Source organism: Panthera tigris, chromosome D2 (assembly GCF_018350195.1).
Source record: "Panthera tigris isolate Pti1 chromosome D2, P.tigris_Pti1_mat1.1, whole genome shotgun sequence".
Taxonomy (NCBI): Eukaryota; Metazoa; Chordata; class Mammalia; order Carnivora; family Felidae; genus Panthera; species Panthera tigris.
This window is the reverse complement of record NC_056670.1, coordinates 17,717,991-17,737,743: the sequence shown is the minus strand read 5'-3', so window position 1 is coordinate 17,737,743 and position 19,753 is coordinate 17,717,991. Positions and strand designations below refer to the sequence as shown.

General features: G+C 55.1%; 1 protein-coding gene and 1 long non-coding RNA gene across 4 annotated transcripts in view; one reads left to right on the top strand and one right to left on the bottom strand.

Moving 5' to 3' along the window:
• Positions 1-19,753, top strand: part of GALNT2 (polypeptide N-acetylgalactosaminyltransferase 2) — a 190,248-nt gene that overhangs the window by 158,463 nt on the left and 12,032 nt on the right. For all 3 annotated transcript variants that reach the window (XM_042960401.1, XM_042960400.1, XM_042960399.1), the window contains 7 exons: positions 578-699; positions 3,165-3,252; positions 6,882-6,969; positions 7,572-7,675; positions 12,408-12,534; positions 17,697-17,789; positions 18,116-18,199. In XM_042960401.1, coding sequence (XP_042816335.1) covers positions 578-699; positions 3,165-3,252; positions 6,882-6,969; positions 7,572-7,675; positions 12,408-12,534; positions 17,697-17,789; positions 18,116-18,199 — 706 coding nt within the window. The remainder of the gene's footprint in view (positions 1-577; positions 700-3,164; positions 3,253-6,881; positions 6,970-7,571; positions 7,676-12,407; positions 12,535-17,696; positions 17,790-18,115; positions 18,200-19,753) is intronic.
• LOC122231820 lies at positions 693-19,450 on the bottom strand. The gene is made up of 3 exons (XR_006209073.1): positions 19,049-19,450; positions 8,787-8,942; positions 693-1,293 (listed from the first exon to the last, which is right to left on the bottom strand). It is a non-coding gene; the product is annotated as an uncharacterized LOC122231820 (long non-coding RNA).

The window sequence follows — 19,753 nt, the reverse complement described above, 5'->3', positions numbered from 1 at the left end:
ATCTATATTATTAACAGACCACAGTACGTAAACTCTGGAAATTTGACCTGTCGTGGAACGAATTTTCTGTAAAACCCGGTCAGCCGGGATTTGCCACCGATGTTCTTTGGCTGTGGTAGGTCTTGGACAGGCAGAGCTGTTTGCAGCGCCCTGAGCGTTACGTCATCGCCATTGAAATCGGTACCACCAGCGCCTGAAGGTGTCTGGGTAACACCTCCCTTGCCCCAGTTAAGGAGAAAACCGTTGCTGCGTCAGAAGAAGGTAGTCGGAAAAGTTCCACGGTTCAGTTGCTTGATAAAGGAGACTTCAGGTTCTTAAGGGCCTGACTCAGAGGGCAGTCGTTCTAAGAAAGTTGCCTTCCTCGTCCTCCAAGGAACTCAGGAACGGAGATCCTGACAGCAGCCTGTCTTGGTAACCACGGGGCAGGATTGATCCTGCCCCCCAACTCTGTACTAGACTGTGCCCGGCAAGGGGCCACAGAGCCGTGGGGGGCGGCGGGGGGATGTCAATGCTGTATGTGCTGTCTTGTTGCCTTCTTCTCAGATACTCTGATGCGCTTTTGAAATCGCTTCCGCAGGCCTGATGCGCTCACGGGTCCGGGGGGCCGATGCGGCCCAGGCCAAGGTCCTGACGTTCCTGGACAGCCACTGTGAGTGCAACGAGCACTGGCTGGAGCCCCTCCTGGAGAGGGTGGCTGAGGTGAGGCCCGGGGCTCGTGCTGGGCTCCTCCCGCGTGCTGGAAAGGGGTGGGGGGGGGGGGGGAAGCGTGCCTCTGGCACAACCGCTCCAAGAGCATTCCGTTCACTGTAGGAATCTTATCACTGGAGAGAAAATCACTTTGATGAGTCGGAGGCGAGGAGCGGCGGAGGCTGGCGAGAGCCTGATCAGTTTCCCACGGTCCCTTTCCTCTTAGGAGGGTCTGCCTTCTCTCTGAGCTCAGGAGGGGCCGAGCGCTGAGGACAGCGCCCGGCGTCCAGCCAGTGCGCTCGGAGTGGCTGATGCCATCGCTGCCTCCAGAGGGCAGGGAGGGCAGGCTGGCCACCTCCAGCCATGCTGCTCGCCGACGAGCCCAGCCTGCCGGCTCGTGGCGGAACGGGGTGCCCGTGAGCGCACAGTTGACCGTTAGAGGCTGTCAGGGTGCCCCGGGGCGCAATTTTGTGCACCTCTGTCTCCAGACACGTCATCACTGGTATTACCTTCGGCCTTTTATCATTTCGCTTGCCTTTTGCTTGCTTTCCTGACTTTTCTTTTCTCCGTACTGAGAAAGGGTTTCTTTGGGGTGATAAAGCGAACCTAACGAAAGTACAGAAACGAACAAGTGAGGCCTTTTACGAGTCACGCGTGACATGGGTAGCTGAGGGGCACTAAACCATGAAATACTCAATAACCACAAGCTACCAGCGATGATGATGCTATGACGGTATTGATGATCTTGACTCCGTGTCCCAGTTATCAGTGATGCCACGATATTCGGGACTGTTCACCGAGCGCTAACTATGTGTTAGATAAATTACGTATTGACCCCATTTGCCCCACGAGGAACCTGGGGGTTAACGTGTTTAATAACACATCCAAAATTCATGCAGGAGACCCAGCCAGGGGTGCAAAGCAGTTTCTGCTGCATCCCCTCTCACTGAGCCCTCTTACACCTATACATGCACCTAGCCGAGAGAAGAACCCTCTGGAATCCCGTCCTCTCCAGGCCCGTTCTCACACAACCAGACTCCTCCCTGGTCACGGAGGACACGGCCACAGCCAAGATATTAGCGTGTGTGGAGACCGCAGGCTTCTGCCATCAAACTGTCAGAATTCTTTCAAATACTCTCTCCTCAAGTAAGGACAGAAGGAGTGGAAAATTGCGACTCTCACCAATTCCAGTCCTATCAGAAGAGGCCAAGGGGCGCCTGGGGGGCTCAACCAGTTGAGCGTTTGACCCTGGATTTCGGCTCCGGCCGCGATCTCCCGGTTTGTGGGTTCGAGCCCCGTGTTGAGCTCTGCGCTGACAGTTCGGAGCCTGCTTGGGATTCTCTCTCTCTCTCTCCTTCTCGCTCTGCCCCTCTCTTGCTCACGCTCTCTCTCTCTCTCTCTCAAAAAATAAACTAAAAAAAAAAGAAAAAAAAAAGTTAAAACAAAAGAAGTGGACTGAGAAGGAGAGCAAATTATGCTATTTGGTGCCCATCCCCAGGTCCGGACCGAGCCAGGCAAGGGAAGACTTGATTCTCCCTTCTCGGCGCATGGGGTCTTGTGTCCCGTAAACTCGCTCCTGGGTGATGTCAGAACTTTATACTGTTCTTTTACGTGTTCCTGTGATGTGTTAGGCTCTTAGCTCTGCTGATTCTGTTACCAATTTGTTTTTCGAAGTCTTTCCCCTGGTTAACACGGGTTCTGTAAATGGCTGGAGGACAGCACTTCCTCTTCCGTTAACTAGCCGCGCGGGGCAGCGCCTGTCCCCAGCATCAAGCATCTCGTTTGAAAGAGGGCAGGAAGGTTAAAAGGCCTTATGTTCACAAACTCTTACCAGAATAATAACCGCGGCATAAAGAAATGCCTCCATCTAAGGGAAAAAATGTTCTCGTTTGATAGAAATCACAGGTAAGACCTGCGTGGAGTCTGGAATTCTCTAGCCGACTTGGCTTCCGTTCTGCCGGAATAATACTCGGTAACTCTGCTCACGCCCTAGCGTTGCCGTGTGGGTGTCTCGGCCAGGAGTCCACTCCCAAGGCCGCGGCTCACAGTTCTGATGTTTCAGTGCAGCTGAGCTTAGATTCTGTCAGGACGAAAGCAGCCCCGTGGTCGGCGTTTTGACATCTGGGAAAACGGAAGAGTGCGCTGGGGACCCTGGCGCGGTCCCTGCCTCCAGCCGGGGCAGCAAACGCCTGAGGCACCCCGTGCCCACGGCTGCCTCCTCTCAGGGAGTGATCCTCTCTGCCCGCTCACCCTCGACCTTGCTCGGCACAGAATAGGGCCCGTCCACGGGACGGCCGAGGGCAGGGCGCGCGCGTTGGATGGGGGGCCCCAAGGTCCCCTGGAGCACAGCGTGGTTAGCGATGGCAGGCGGTGGGTTTCACTGAAACTGCCTGCCACGAATGCCTGCCTTTTGTGGGGTGGGATCCTTTGTTTTGTTTGTGATACCTACTCCTGTCTTTTGTTCATTTGTGTTCCAGGACAGGACTCGGGTCGTGTCCCCCATCATCGACGTCATCAATATGGACAACTTTCAGTACGTGGGGGCATCCGCTGACCTGAAAGGCGGTAAGCACGGCTCCTGGTCGCTCCCCACCCCCCACCCCCGCTTCGCTCTTGCTGTCTGTGTGGCGTCTGATCGTTGCTCCTTCTCAGCGTCTCGAGTGACAGTGACAGCAGCTTTCACGCTGCCGGTGCACGCGCCGCGAGCAAAGGGTGTCTCTGTGCTCGACAAGTGGGATCTCCTAAAGAGAGCGGAAAAATAGCCTTATTTCCCTTAGAGGACTTCCTGTGTTTCCTGTTCTTCTCTTATCTCGTTGGCCTTCTGTGGCTGTTATGACACGTGTGGCTCAGTACACACGACTGGTGTCATTTTTAATCGGAAGATTAAGCCTTCCCAGGTCGGAGTCTGGGATGAGGATCCGCCAGAGCTGACAGGCCGTGTGCGGTGAGCATCAGAGCTCAGCATCGGGCCTGGCTTTGCCTCGCCTGTGACGCCAGCTCCTCTGACAGCGACAGCCTGCCTCTCCCTGGTGGCAGAGCCATCCAGGTCACCTGCCCTGCCGCCCGGGTCACCCGGGTCATCCCCAATTCCCGCTGACCACCCAAGCCCGCCCGCTCGTCACCAAGTCCTGCCGATTTTACCCCTTCGCGTGGCTTGGTTGCAGGTCCCCCCCTACACCGCCCCCCCCCCCCCCCCCCCCCCCCCCGCCGACCATTCACATCCTGCTTCACTTTCGGGTCACCTCAAGTGTAAGTGGCCACACCAGCTTCCTGTTGATCCTCATAGCCTCCGGATGTGTTCTGTCACACCCAGCCCCCTTGGGGCCCCGTTGGTGACTTTTCTCGTGCTCTTCACGTTCCCAGAAATTATCACAGGCCCCAGAGAACCCCTGTTCGACTATACCGTGCTGGCTGCATGTATCGGCATTTGCTGGGTTAGAAATTCAAGCCGAGAACTTGTTAAAACACGAGGCGATGCAAATATACATCCAGTTGTCCATCAGAGTGCTGATCTCATACGTCCTACAGCTTCTGGAAAGCTCCATCATGGGCTTTTGAAAGAGTGAGCCTGAAAGAGGCACTTACATAAGGTCTCATGTAAATATAAACGCGGTTTTGACGTGGCAGACCCCCAGAAGGGTCTGTGGACCCCGCGGGCTCCTGGACCTTGCCTGGGGACACGCTGGTCTCATGCAGGGCTCCATGGTGCTGATGGCAGCGTAGGGATCACACTGGCCCCTCGGAAGGACTGGTCATGTAACACGCGGCTCTTACTAGTGTCCTTCTGTCCCTGGGACTGTGGGGTGGGGGTGGGGCAGGGGGTGGCTGGTGACACAGGGTTCTGCCACCGCCCGGTCATAAACGCTCTGTGCTCTGAACCTCGGCCGGTTGGCGGTCACGCCTCTCGGAGCCCGGCTGAGAGCCAGGAGGTCAGCTGAGACCGCTCAAAGCAGCTGAAAGAGACGTCAGAGCCTGTGCCTTCTGCCTGTGTAATGTCTTTGCTCTCGACCCTTCCCACCTACGGTCCACGAAGTCTTTTCTACCTGCCCAGCGGCACCCCAGTTGCTCTGTGTGAACCTAGGGGTCGCTTTGCCCGTCTTCCAACACCTTGAGTGGATGCCAGGAGGACGGACTGTTGCGGACAGACACAGGAGCCACTGATGGCCTGGCACGGAGAGAAGAAGACCGTGAAACTCTCAAACCGGGCGCAGCCTCAGGAAACAGAATGCCGGGGCGGTCCGGGCGACTCCAGCTTTTGGCCCCACCTGCCAGCTGACCTCTGCTCCTCCGCGTGCCCGTCTGAGAAGTGGGGTGCTAGTGTCGTGGGCAGCGAAGGGATGAGCCTCGCCTGCACGAGATCCGTGATGTGGCCAGGCAGGTCCCCTGTCCCGAGCCATCGGCAGCGGGGCCGTCGCCGTGGGAGGGCTCTACGCGCATCAGGAGACACGGAGTTCAAAAACGATTCTCAGCAAACAGTGAGGCGGTTTGGCCGCTTTAAAGGGGACAGATCCTTAGTTATCAAGAAAGCGTCGGTCTTCAGAATGTCTTCGTCCCCGAGGACTTGCAAGAGCGGAGATTTGATGGGCTTTCTTGCTCCCAGAGCAGCTTCCTGTGTGAGAGCCAGTGCAGGGACCCAGATGCTCTGCGGGGCGGGGCTCAGGCCTCCTGCCGGGGTCGGAAGAAGAAGAGGCACCAGGTTTACTCCAGAAGCATTTTGTCAGATCCCTTTAGGGGGAAAAAAAATCAAGGACGGCACTTTTAGCACGTTCTCAAAACCTAACATAGTTTGTCTGTTTGGACCAAATTAATAAAATAAGAATGAACATTTGCAAGCAGCGGGCGGTGTTAACATCACCTGGCCCGCTGGGGCCTCTGCGTTGTCTGCTGATCACACAGGCAGGACGTTTGTCGTTTCCCTGGTTGAGGCAGGCCTCGGGGAGAGCTGGGCTCTTCGGGAAAGCCAGTGTGGGGCCTGCCTCAGTTTCCTCCCTGGGCTCCCGTCTCTGCCGCCTGGCCCCCCCAGCCACTCGCCTCTTCTTTGCTAGCCTGTGGCACTCGGCGGTACCAGCGGGGGGGCCTTTGTGGTCCCATGCCTCTGGAGGGGCCATCTGGCGTACCGTGCTGGCCCAGGAGACCCCCGGCTCACGCCTCCCACCCTGCCCTGTTCAGGCTACAGACGTGGGGGCTGGCGGGACAGCCAGACCTTGACCTCAGAGCACCCCGAAGAGAGATCCGAACCTAGGCCTTGCACGGTCCCTGCTGGTCCAGGCCCCATGGCACAGAGCTGAAGGACAGATGGCCCTGGAGTAATTAGGTTCAGCTGCCAGACCCTTGGAAACGCAGTATCGTGGGCCCCCTGTCACCAAGAAGTGGTCTCCTCGTGCATCTCTGGAGCATCAGCGGGTGGGGTGTGTGGGCACCCACGGCTCGGTGCGGGGTGCCTTCTGAGTAAGGGCGAGACACGGCAATACAAACGTCGGAAACCACGGGCAGGTACCGGGCCTGCGCTCGGCTGTCCCAAGCAGCCTGTGGCTTCTAGAAGTGACTTGGGACGGCGGCCGTATTTCTCAGAAATTGCAGCTTGCTGCCTGCTGCGCTGGCAGCCAAAGGAAGTATTTGGCTCATTTTCGTCAAAAAGTGGTCCCTCTGCACCCCCCCCACCCCAATATGGTTTGGTTGCAGCCAGGAGACGCTGAGAGGATCCCAGGTTGCAGGCCCAGGGACCCTGTCATCTTGTCCCCCCCCCCCCCCGCCCCGGGTTCTTCTTTTGCCCCAAGACAGTGTTGGAGGCCTGGTGGCAGATTTGACTTTGTCCCTCTTTCTTCTCTCGCCTCCTTACAGCCCTCGGGTGTGCAGGGTGTCTCCACACGGACCCCCCTTCTCTCCCTGGGTCCGTTACCCTCAGGCATTTTCATCCTAGGAAAGCCTGACCCGCGTTTTCTGTTCAGAGGGAGCCTCTCCAGCATGCGCCTTCCCTGCCGGTCTCCTGCCCAGGTCCCCCGGGCGCCCTCTCCCTCCTGCTGCGGCTTTCGTGGTCACGCTCTTTTCTTGTTTTTTTTTTGCTGTGTGTGGTTTCAGTGAGTCCAGTCCAAACATCAAATACAAATACGTCTAAGCCGTGAGGGACGGAGGTGCAGGAGCACAGTTCGTACTTATCGGCGCCTTGTGTTTTCTGTCTTCTCTGTGGCCGGCAGGTTTTGACTGGAACTTGGTATTCAAATGGGATTACATGACGCCCGAGCAGAGAAGATCCCGCCAGGGGAACCCGGTCGCCCCCATAAAGTAAGTGCCGGGCATCCTTTGGGGTGCCCTCACAGGTGAGACCCCAGGCCCCGTGTTTTCTAGAGACTTAGTTAAGCTCTTCCTCTCCCTGCCGGCACTTGACATTGAGTTCTCAGGACATCTACTGGGAAGGAAGTAGGGGCTCAGTTAACTGCCTCTCAGGCTGACCAGGAGACACAGAGGTGACGGGTCACATCTAACGTGAGGAACCAGCTCCAGGATAAGGGCAGCTGATATTATTGGGTCGCTTGCAGAATCTCCTGAGAGCTTATACGTATAATTCTTTGTAATCTTCTAAGGAAATGGAGGCACGGAAAGGCCACCTGTCAGTGAGTGCCCCCGGCTTCAGTGGTCATGCTGTCGTAGGGGACCGGGTCCGGCCCCTTGCGCTGTGGGAGCGTCTGAGCAGGGCAGGTGGGAAGCATTTGAAGTCAGCAGCGGAAAAACAGCGACAGCATCCTGAGCCCCGACTGGGGAACGGTGGCTGTGGCTTCGTTTTTAAGCTCACCTTATAGACCTGACCTTGGCAGTAGAATGCAGGAGCGCTGTCCTTGACCTTTGACCTCTCCCTCTCTTCCCTTCCACCCTCTCTGCCTTTTCAGAACCCCTATGATTGCTGGAGGGCTGTTCGTGATGGACAAGCTCTATTTTGAAGAACTGGGGAAGTACGACATGATGATGGACGTGTGGGGAGGAGAGAACCTGGGTACGTGTGAGCCTGCATCTTGGCTCTCCAAGCCTGGTGAAGCCGTGGCCTTCCGCCCAGCAAGGGCGTCCGACTGAAAAGCGGAAGCTTGGAAGAGGCTGTTAGGCAAGAGCTTGTGGTATACAGGTGGCCAGTTGGCAACCAGCTATAAAGACGTTAGTCACCGTTCATCAGACCCCGTCCGTCCCCGAATAAGTATCGATAACATACTTTTCTCTCTTCAGGGTGTCTTGGGTTGGGCGTTAATTGTTTTTTTTTTTTTTAACGTTTATTTATTTTTGAGACAGAGAGAGACAGAGCATGAACAGGGGAGGGGCAGAGAGAGAGGGAGACACAGAATCTGAAACAGGCTCCAGGCTCCGAGCTATCAGCACAGAGCCCGACACGGGGCTCGAACTCACGGACTGTGAGGTCATGACCTGAGCCGAAGTCAGACACTTAACCGACCAAGCCACCCAGGCGCCCCTTTTGGGTTGGGCGTTAAAATCTGTTGCCCTAAGTTAGAATGAGGGATGCTAGAGGACAGACACTGTCTTTGAAGGAAAATGCAAACTTTTCAAAGTCGTGTGGACCCGAGGGTTTGGAAAGCGAGCTTAACAAACGCGGGGAAGCGCTTCAGGCTGTAGGATTTGCTTTCAGCCGTGTAGAGTGGAAAGTGAGTCCGGGCCAGCCTCGTGGGGTTGACCACAGTCCCGGAAATCAGACGGCGTGAAGAGGCCTTGGCATTTAATCCCTCCTTGACTACTTTGTGAACGGTTCTCATTTAGTTTGATTTTTTTGTTTGTTTTTACTAACCCATGCTAATCGTTTTTCCTCAGGTTTAGGGACAGTGAAATTTCATTTTATTTTTTAACGTTTATTTTGGAGAGACAGAGAGGACAGAGTTTGAGCAGGGGAAGGGCAGAGAGAGAGGGAGACACAGAATCCGAGGCAGGCTCCAGGCTCCGAGCTGTCAGCACAGAGCCCGACGCGGGGCTAGAACTCACACACCGCGAGATCATGACCTGAGCCGAAGTCGGACGCCCAACCGACTTGAGCCACCCAGGCGCCCAATTCTATACAATGAAATTTTATAGACTTTGGTCTGGGTTAGTACCTGCACCATACTTACTGCATTGAGATGAAAAGATTTCTTGTTTTGTTTGATTTTTGCTTGGTTGGTTTTGTTTTTTGTCGTTGTCGTCGTCGTTTTTTGCTGGCGGTCCTGAACTGATTCTCCTCAGCTCTTGACGCTGTTCAGTACCATCCGCCCTTGGGTGGGCAAACCCTGGGAGAAAGCAGGGCAGGGACAAAGGAGAGGACAAATGATGTCACCGTCAGTTTTAGGAGTTTTTACCCGTAACAGAAACTTTGACATTTTTTGTTAGTTTAGAAGAAAAAAAGCTCACCGCGCCTGTTTTATTTCTCTGACTTTATGATGTTAAAGTTAGTGATGGCGTCTCCTCTGTGGAGATTTGTCTGCCTCGGTTTGATGTTGAAAGCTTCTTTGGGCTCAGTAACAACACTGGGACAAAGGACCATGAGTCAAACTCCTTTTGGTTGTTTTTTTAATGACACGGTGACAGGTAGGGAGGACTTGTGTGAAAGTCGTTTGAGCACGAAAGGCTTCAGAAGAATGATTAACCTTCTGAAGAGACTTCCGCGTCACCCTCGGTCCCCAGGCATCTCCTGATGGCTTCGTGCAAATCTCGCCGGCCGGGACCACCCAGCAGGACAGGGCTTCACTTAGGTGACCGTGGTTTTCAAAAGGTGTGCTGTCAGCTGAAAGCACGGATTAGGCCGATGATGTGGCAGCCAGCCTTTGTGTCACCGAAGAGTGTCGATATAAATACCAAAGGGGACATTTCACCAGAGACCTGAGGGAGGGGAGGCCGTTTTCTTAAATGCCCTGGAGTTTTTGTTGGTTTGGTTTTTGTATTTATGTAGCTGTGCCATGAGTGAGGTCCCGCGGAAGGGCTTGAGGGGCCTCGGTGGGGGTGGGGCCGGACAGGGAGGAAGGGGCTGGAACAGTCCCTGCGTGGGCGCCGTCTGGCATCGTCCCTTCCCTTGCCCGGCTCCGTAAAGCCGCTCTCGAGGAGTCTCCCACTGGCTCTGGAGGGTGAACAGGCGTAGGGCTTCAGCAAGAGAAGTCCCCAATCTGAGTCCGTTTGGCACCTCTCTGACTTCTTTTCTGAGCGCCGGGTGGGTGCACACCGGTGGGTGTGGACGTGTGTCGGGAGAGGTGGGGTGCTCCGGGTAATACCCAAGCCCACCTCGAGGTGCACCCCCCCCCCAAACCACTGCACCTTCCGCTTTTCCTAGCTGGCAACGTAAGTCTAACGTAAGCAATGAAAAAGAAAGACGGAGAAGCTGGTCCCCGGCCCCTGTGAGACGTAGGCGTTAGGCTCCTTGGACACGTGATTTGTCCTCTGTGCCGTGTCCCCACAGCATTAGCCAGATGCTGACTGCTTCCGGTGCATCATCTCATTTTGTGCTTGCTTTCTTTTTTTTTCGGTTGAGGTGTAGTTAGGCACGGCGCCACGGTTTCGTTAGTTGCGGGTGCGCAACCTAGAGATTTTCGCCAGCGCTGTGCGTCTCGTTTCATGCTTTCTTGAAAGACCGAGGTCCTGCCCGAGACCTCACGGCCGGTTGTTAGCAGAGCCGAGAAGCAAACAAGTGGCCTGATCCAAAAGCCACCAAGTTATCCTGCGTGATCGTTCCCAAGTTGTAGCGTCCCCAGGTTCAAGTGCGATCAGAGTTGAACGTAATCGTACTTCTGTGTGGCCTTCCAAATCTCCCGCCAGGTCTCTGAATGGGTCCCTTCCTGGTTTAACACATGCCCTCCACGGAAGCCTCGGGGCCTTCCTAGCCCCCAGATCGAATGTTCCAGTTAGGCAAGCGTATATTTAAATTTTTATTCTCCTGAAACGCAGAGAACTTCTTATTCAAAGCTTTGTTGGACACGGAGAAAGTCAGAAACCCGTCACGGCAGACTTGGGTTGGTCATGACCCTACATTTTTCAAGGCTGCGAGGGAATTGGTTATGAAAGGCCCACGGCAGCTGCATGGATCGCTCCTCTCTAGCCAACGAGGGGTTTCCTACTTGAGTTTGCTAGATCCAGTCCTGGGAACTCCCGTCGTGCCCGAGGGGGTGTTACGTGCCTTCAGCGGTGCGGTCTGGGCACCTGCTGCCACAGACAGGGCTCTGCCTGGAGGATTTATCCAGCAGCTCGCTTGTGGTGTGCCCTAATCCCACCTTATTTCTGACCCTTTTATACTTCCAGCAGTGACTGCTAACTCTGTGCATTCTAGCTCGCTTCCTCACTGTGTTCTTACGGGTGTGAAATGATGTCGAGGAAGTGCCCTTTTACACGAACCATGAAGACTGTTGCGGTCACTGAGATGGTTGGTGAGGAGGACAGGTGCCTGGTCAGAGGGTGCCAGGCTGTTCCAGAAGCCAGCCACGCGCCGAGCTCTTCCCCAGTACAGACGCTCAGGGCAGTGTGTGTGTTGAAGTTGGCCTGAACATCTCATTACTCCTGCAGGTAGATTCTGTGTCGAAGCAGGTGAACCGTTGGTTACTGACCAATGAAGTCCATGGCCAGCTCTGAGGGTTCTGTGCTACTCGGGCGTCTTTGGTCATTACCACAGTCCAAAGGCACCTGTGAACTTTCCAGGTGACTTGCAGCCTGCTAATAATGCACAGTTCTGGATAAGCATAAATTTTGGAATTTAAGGGGAGGGTCGTTTTCTCCTGAAGAGAGAAAGTCCAGCTGCTTACTCGTGGTCAGTGCCCTGAAAATAAGCTGTAGAGGAAGTTGGCTTATATGGTGGCCGGTTATATCTGACATCGAAGCTCCATTGTGGGTATTTCATGCTTTTTAATTCATGGATGTTTATACCCCTTCCTGGTGCCTTTTCTAACGGTGTCGATACAAAGCAAGTGCGAACGTAATAGCCCCTGATCACGAACCCGCTGGTGAAGAATTCAGGGCAAGCATTTCATCAGTGAATACCTGTGATGTCGCACGGATACGCGAGGTCTTGTGCCCGGAGTCCCTCCATGTTCAAAATAGACCAGAGAATCGCACTTGTCTGCAGGTGTCTCGTCTGAATCTGAAAAACGTTTCTGCATGCTCTTTTGTTGTTTTTTTGTTATGTTTTGTTTTGTTTTAATTTGGAACCGAATTCTTGAATGCAAACATGGGATTTGGTAACACAGATCTAGCTGACTCCATAATTTGGATCTGTGCTCAAATCTAAGCTAGTAAGTGTCCCAGGGTAGGGAGTTTGTTTGACATTCTTCTTTTTGTCTACACCACTTCCCATTTCTGTAAAAAAAAACACTGCTGTGGAGACACCCTCTTGGTGAACCGCAGTACGAACTTTCGTTCCGTCTCTTTTTTTTTTCTCTTCAACTTTATTGAGGTGCCGTTGACGATTTAACGTTGTGTATATTTAAGGCACACAACTTATATTCGCTACAGTCAGGCTGATCTGCCTGCACATACTTTCTTGATTGTGCTATGGAGCCAGGAGATACTGGGTGTGTCCAATGTCCCCACCGTAGAATGTTCAGGACCAGGTTCTGGAAGGAGGCAGGCTCCCTGTTCACATCTCCTTCAGGAGGCGAGGGCACGAGAGCCCTTTGATGGGATACTGGCAGGTGGATGTCTTGTACCCTGTCTGGGGTGGCTGCTGCTCAGAACAGTCCAGGGCTCCGTCAGTCACCCTGTCTCATTCATCGCCTCAGAGATCTCGTTCCGCGTGTGGCAGTGCGGCGGCAGCCTGGAGATCGTCCCCTGCAGCCGCGTGGGACACGTGTTCCGGAAGCAGCACCCCTACACCTTCCCGGGTGGCAGCGGCACCGTCTTCGCCCGGTGAGTGGCTATGAGGGGCTGAGCGGGGACAGGAACACCGGTGGCCACCACCACGCAGACGGGACTTAACCTCGGGCTGTATAGAAGCAGGTGTCCTTCCCTGGGGTGCCACTCAGCAAGGACGGGGACCGACTGTGCCCACAGCAGCACGGGTGCCACTCACTCTGCTGAGTGACAAGTTGCATGGTGTTTAATCCCGTTTCTAGGACGGTGTCAGAAGGACACAGCTACGGTGACAGGGAGCAGACAGGGGTGGGGTGGAGGCATGAGTACAGGGGGGCAGCCTGAGGGGTGTCCGGGGTGACCGTGCCTTCCTGCATCCTGATGTGGTAGTAATGACACCAGTCTGTACACGTGTGAAAGCTCAGACAACTAGACACTCCCCACCCCCCCTGCCCCCCCGCCGGCAGAATGTGTGAGAAAACGTTATTGTGAACAAGAGGAACTTGATATATTACCATTCAGGGCACCGTATGTGAACAACGCGAAAGTCAGGCCATACTAAATTCACGCCAAAAAGATGCGGCGTGTGGAAATGATTTATGGTAGATACCAGAAATATCTTCGCAAACGTGAAGATACCAAATCAAGAATTTTCTGAAGAAGACAGGCCAATTACCCATCGTGGGCCTACGGGTGTCTTCTGGGGAATTCTTCCAGATGCTAAAGATAAAACGGCACGCAGGCCCGTGGCCAGCCTGGCCCCAAGGAGCCGGGAGCAGTCAGCCCCACATCTGAATAGCTAAGTAAGACTGCAGCCACTGATAAATGCTGCGAGAAGGATCAGAGAAGGATCACCGGTGGTCACGTGGTTGAGCGGGAGCGGACTGGACACGGAGGGACCCTCTGCACCCTCGTTTCAGACCCAGAGGTGGGAGGGAGGGGCTTTGGGCTCCTGGGGGACAGCGCTCCCTGCAGGACGAGCAGGTCCTCGGCGCTGAGATCGGCGTCTGCCACCAGGTGGGCCCGGAGCCTAGGGAATAAGGGGACAGTAGACAGGGTGGGAGAGCTCGACCGGCCCCAGCCAAGCACCCTGTAGGTGGGGGGAAACTCGGGATGATGTTTGGATGCCGGGGGGGGGGGGGGGGCGCGAGTTACCGTAGGCACCTGACTTTTGAGCAGGTATCTGACTTCTCTGTTTTAAGCTTTAGCGAAGTGTTCATGGCCTCTGGGCAGAGGGTGGTGAGGAGGTGACATCAGGAGGAACCGATGGCAGGGGCGGGGGCCCAGGCAGAGAGAAGGTGGCGCGGACGGGGCTGTGGCTGTGACAGCGGAGCGCCGACAGGCAGCAATTACGGTGGCCTGGCTGTGGCCGGAGACCGGCAGCTGGGAATTATGATGAGCGAGCCCCAGGCCTGCGGTCAGCTTTGCCAACCCGGTGCCCCCACCGAACCCAGAGAGCTGGAGAGAGAGCAGAAGTGAGCCCGGGAGAACAAACAGCCTCTCTCTGGTCCGCTGTTTTACAGCTTAGATTTCCAAGTGCAGGTTGCACACCACGCACGTTGTTCTTACCCGGAAGTGAAAATTATTTCAGCAGAAGTGAAAATGTCAGCACGGAGGGTCTGAGTTCTGGGAGCCTCCAGCGAGGCCAAGTATCAAATAAAACTTCCGGCCAAATTACCCTCTTTCAACAGTACGTCCCTTCCCAAATGCCGTCTGACGTCATTTCTGCTCTTTACTAGAAACGGAAGTATTTCTTCTACAGCGAGCTCCACAAAATAAACAGTGAGGGGTTTGTTCTTTCCCAGGGACAACATGAGATTCCTCCCAAAAGCCTCTCGTGTGGACGTATTAAAGCCCTTGGTCGCTACCAGCGCAAGGTATCCGTTAACATACACATGCACAGAACATTGCTTTATGCAGTGTCGTTTTTAAGCCGTTTAGAAGGGAAACTTCTTCGCCGTAACTTACGGCCCCTGAGAAGTCTGCGCACCAGAGGCCCGGACAAAAGACTGACCCAGGCCCCCAGAGATCTGCTGGCCTTCGGCGCATCTCCGCGGCCCTCTGCCTCGGCTGACTCATCTAAAAGATAAGGGGGCCGAATTAGATGGTTTCTGAGGTCCCTTTCCAGTTCCGCGTTCTCTCTGGTTTCCTCCGATATGCGGCATTAAGTGTGTAAGTATTTCACCATTAGCAATTGGGACTTCACGACGAGAGCTAACACGTATGTGGCGATTAGTGTGCGTCGGGCTGTTTCTCAGTACTTTGCCAACATTAGCTTACGTCATTCTCCTAAAACCTTATGAACGAAGTACTCTGATTGGTCCCCGCTTCAGGGATAAGGGAAGCTGAGGCGGCGAAAGCGTCATCCCTCTGGCCAAGTTCACACAACCGGAAAGCACTTGAGCCAGGTTGCCACTCAGGGAGCCGGGCTCCGGACTCCAGGGCATTACCACATACCGATCTTTTTATCTAGATGCTAAAAGAGGCGATAGAACAACACGCAGAGGATGATCTCATTTATGTAGGTTAGTTTTTTTTTTTTCAATGTTTTTTTTGGGGGTTTTTTTTTTTTGTTTTTTGTTTTTTTTATTTATTTTTGGGACAGAGAGAGACAGAGCATGAACGGGGGAGGGGCAGAGAGAGAGGGAGACACAGAATCGGAAACAGGCTCCAGGCTCCGAGCCGTCAGCACAGAGCCCAACGCGGGGCTCGAACTCACGGACCGCGAGATCGTGACCTGGCTGAAGTCGGATGCCCAACCGACTGCGCCACCCAGGCGCCCCTATGTAGGTTAGTTTGTCAGCAAATGAGTGAGTGAGGAATGAATGAATGAATGAATGAGTGAGTTAATGAATGGAGCAAGTAGCCCCAGTGGGATCCTGCCTTGTTTTGCCCCTCCCGTGTGCACATGTGGGCACTGGCACTTTAGAAAGGGTAAGGCTCTGACCCACCTGCAAATCCTTGCTTCGCGTCTCTGGTTGTGGCAGCCACATCCCTCAAGACCAGTTGAGAGTGGGCCAGTTGGGTGACGTCACGACATGTCCAGTTTGCTTCCTACAGGCCCCTCAAGAGACTGTAGGGTGTTGTGTGCGTGCTGGAGTGTATGTGTGAATTAGAATCTACCCGGAGGCCAGAGATGGCCCCAGTCAGAAGAGCAGCCTGGCGGTGGGGCACATCCCTTAGAGAGGGGTATTGGGTTTTAGGTTTTGAGTTAATGGCGAGACTTCACCAATGCGATTGAAATGAAATACAGGAAACCCAGCGGTGTAAACTTGCTTTCTTACCGGACTGTTTTCTGTTATTCCCACCGTGCAGTAGAACTGGCCCGTGTGACTCACACCTTCTTTTGCTGCCTGCTTTCTGAGAGAGCTACCCTGTCTGCGCTGAGCATAGGGGTGGGCAGAGAGGAAGCAAAGGCAAGGAAAACCTGGATAAATCAAAGTGGACCCTTCTGGGTGCCGCTGTATCCGTAGCACCAAGAAGACTGGCATATAGTAGGTACTGAATAAATATTTGAATGAATGAATGGAAACTGGGGCGAAGTAAGCACGTGAAGCTTATTGGTTGAGTCTTACCTATGGATCTTTCTCGATTCAGCAGACAGAAGGATGTTGCTTTGCGTTTAGGGATTGTGAAATGGGTTAATGACTTAGGTGATTCAAAACCACTGTGTGATTGGAATTCAGAAAACCTTGGAAGCGTTCGGGGCTGAAAGGGACCTAGGAGATGCTTGAATCTGACCGTTTCATCCAACTGATGAGCGATCCCGGTCCCAGAGGACTGACGTCACACAGCCTGTTGGAGATTGACTGGGTGTTAAGTTGAGGCATGGGCCACTTAGTAAGACTCCGAATCCCAGTAAGAATATTTAATGGCTCTTCTGAGAAATAATACTTACGATCCAGCATCCCGGGCACTTCGGATCTTTAAATGCCCGTTGTTGAACGTCTTTCTTACAGAGCAAAAATAAACAATATCGCCAATTTCATTAACAAAGATGGTAGTCTTCTAATGTGGTAGGTCCATCTCTCCAGCCTCCTCCCCTCCCCCTCCCTTCCGAAGCGGGAACTTGCCAGATCAGAGGACAGCCATGTTATTTCATATTGTCTTGTCTGTCTAGTAAATGGCATTTGGAACAGTTCATCTTCTATCTCGGGAAGAGAAAAAGGGGCTCTGCATCGCTTTAGGTGAAAGATGTATGCCCCGCCTAGAAATTATCTTCATAATTGTAGCTCACATCGTTTGAAAGCCTCCCTACTTAAAAAGAGACCTTTTTGGTAGAGAAAAGGAATTCCTTTCCGAGGTGAACGCTGCCTCCCTAATAATTTATTGTGGAAGAACGTCGTGTGTTCTGTATGGATTCTTAAGGAGGGGTGAGTCTACTTTGGAACGGAGTCCAGGACTTGGGAGCAGAGAGGCTCCCTGTATGAATGCTGCTCTATACATGCTTTGCAAAGAAGGCCGACAGGGTCAGATGTGGACATTCGTGCGCGTGAATCCTTTAACGCAGGCCGTGTGTGCAAAAGTAGCTTGTTCCAGCGGCCTTATTGATCATGCATCATGGTTTTGAGACCGAAGCATGTGGTTTTCCTGCCTTCTAGAAAAGCACGGGGTAGCTAATTAGAGCCCCACGTGTGGGGCGTAAAGCTGCTGTCCCCTTCACGTGACGACTCCTTGTCCAAACAGGACACTCTGTCAGCTCAGGTCTGCAGGCAAAAAAAGTCTTTTTTAATAGGAATTCTTACCTATTTTTAACTTTTGGCCACGGCCATCTGGTAGGGTGAGAGCCGTGATGAGAAGGGCCGTGGAGGCCGAGGGGTTCTCGGCTGTCCTCCCTGGTGCTTCCTTCTGCGCACACATTCGCACGGGTTGTTGCCATGACGTTTTGTCCTTCCCGATGGTACAGCCCCAGTCTCTTCTTCCCAGTCCCTGCCTGTGCTGCATTTCTGACTCCGACTTTTGCTCTTTGACAATCCGTTTTCGCGCAACCCGAGAAAGCGAGCTCTGTTTGTTCAGTAAGCACCCGCTGAATGCCAGCTACCCGCAGACACGGGCCTGGGTGCTGAGCGGGGACAGCCCGCTCTCTACGCCGCTGCCCAAGCTGCCGGCCGGCGTCGGAGGACCTTCCTAAGTGGCACTCCGAGCGGACGAGTGCACACGGCGTGACGCTGATGGAAAGGAAGCAGATCACAGCTCAAGGAGATTTGTTTTGTTTCTAGTAACACCCGCCGGGCAGCAGAGGTCTGGATGGACGAATACAAAAACTTCTATTACGCAGCAGTGCCTTCTGCCAGAAACGTCCCTTATGGAAAGTAAGTGTAACTTGCGCCCTCTCGTGCTGCTTTGCTCGGGATCCTTGGGGGTGGGGGGAGCCCTGTGGTCAGCCCGCACCCCAAGAACCACACCGCCTCCAGAGTCGAGAACAAGCGCCCCGGGGGTCGAAGCAGGGGCCTCTGCTCGGGACCGGGCGAGGGACTAGGGCAGGCTGGGTGCGGGAGGTGCCCGGGGTCATGGGGACAGGAGTGTGTGGGGTCCAAGGTCCACTGCCGCCTCAGTGCCGTTCTCAGGAGCAGATTTGATGGAGGGAGCTGGTCAGTTCTTCAGATTGGTAAAGGAATCTTGTTTCCCTCTTCTCCAGTATTCAGAGCCGACTGGAGCTTAGGAAGAAGCTTAGCTGCAAGCCTTTCAAATGGTACCTCGAAAACGTCTACCCAGAGTTAAGGTAAGCCCCCCGGGGGGACCTGCAAGGGGGGGGGGTCTCACTTCGCCGGAGCTTAGGAGCAACAAATGTCGGAGAGGCGGCGAGGCCTCGGAAGGTGAGGAAGTGAAGATTGCACCTCGGACAGGAGGCCAGGAGCTGGACCCCCCGCTACCCCCCCCCCCCCAGTGAGTGAGAGCTGTGTGTCCTTCCCCCCCCCCCCCAGCTGTCGCCAAGCGAATGTGCTCCCTGAATGGCGGCCTCCTGCCGCGTTCCCTTGCCCTTCTCTGGAGAGGTGGAGACAGTCCCAGGTGTCCCCTCATCTAACTCCTTCCCCGTTGGCAAGGGGGGCAGGGGCTAAGCGGCCGAGGACTGTGCTCTAACCGGCCGTGTAAGCGGCCCGAGGAGTAGCGCCCGCCCCCCCCCCCCGCCCCCAGGTGTGTGCGCTGTGCCCACCCTGCCGGCTGCTCCGTCCGGCCTCCTGGTTCTGGCGCCCCGGGCCTCCCCGTCCTCGCGTGTCTCGCCCCAGTTGGCGGGAGTCGGGAGCTGAGACCCAGCACCGACCCGGGCGCAGGTCCAAGAATACCTCCGCTCTGCCGCTTGCCATTTGGCCCCTGCTGCCCGGGCACCACCGCCCCCTCCTGTGCAACCGCCGATGGTGGCACCCAGCAGGGGCGCGGGGACCGGGACCCCGCCCACGGTGCCTCCCTCCTCCAGGCTGGTCTCTACCCCACGTAAAATGGGAGTCATGACGCCGGCGCCCTGCTTCCCTCCAGGAGAGCTCATCAGAAGCACTCTTCCGCGCCTTCTGTCCACACCCGGCGTCTCCTTGTAAATTAATGTGAGCCCTGCGTCCCGAGGGAGCACTGATACCCTCATCGGCGGGCGCTTGAGCCTCCAGCCTTCGGGATCCATCTCCGCTTCATCTTCGTAAAGGGGTTGCCAGACAGCTCTTGGCTTTAATGCGGCACATCCCTTATTCTGAATATGCCCAGAGCGTTTCACCGCGAGTCCCGTGTCTCCCAGCCCGGGGACTGGGAATGCGACAGCCCCCACCGTGATCTTTTGCACTAACGGCTCCTCCAGAGCCCTCGTCACAGAGACGCGTTGGAGGGTTAGATGATGCGGCTGGGCCTCATCGCGGCTACTCGCGCACATCCCCCCCTGGAACCGTTGCCTCGGCTTTTAAAGCAACGTACGACGTCCTGCCCCTCTCCCCCCGCCCACCCCCAGCCGGAAGAGCCGGCACAGCGGGACGGTGTCCTCCCTCCGGCCCCCTCTGTGAAGGATGGCTTTCGCTGGGGATTGGGAACGGTGTCGGTCACCAGCGGGAGCCCCCCGGTCGTCGTCTCTCTCTCTCTCAGCTCATGCGGGGCCTCCCAGCAGCAGATCGTAGCCCCCAGTGGCGCCCACCTCGTATTTGCTGGCCTGGGTCTTAGTGGGTAATGATGCCAGGCAAGAGCGACATCAAATGTTTCACCCCGAGGTGACACTGGACCGTGTCCAAAGCATCGCGCACCGTGCCGGCAGGTGACTCTGCTGCCCCCGACCCCGCCCTGCACCAGGCAAGGGAGACAC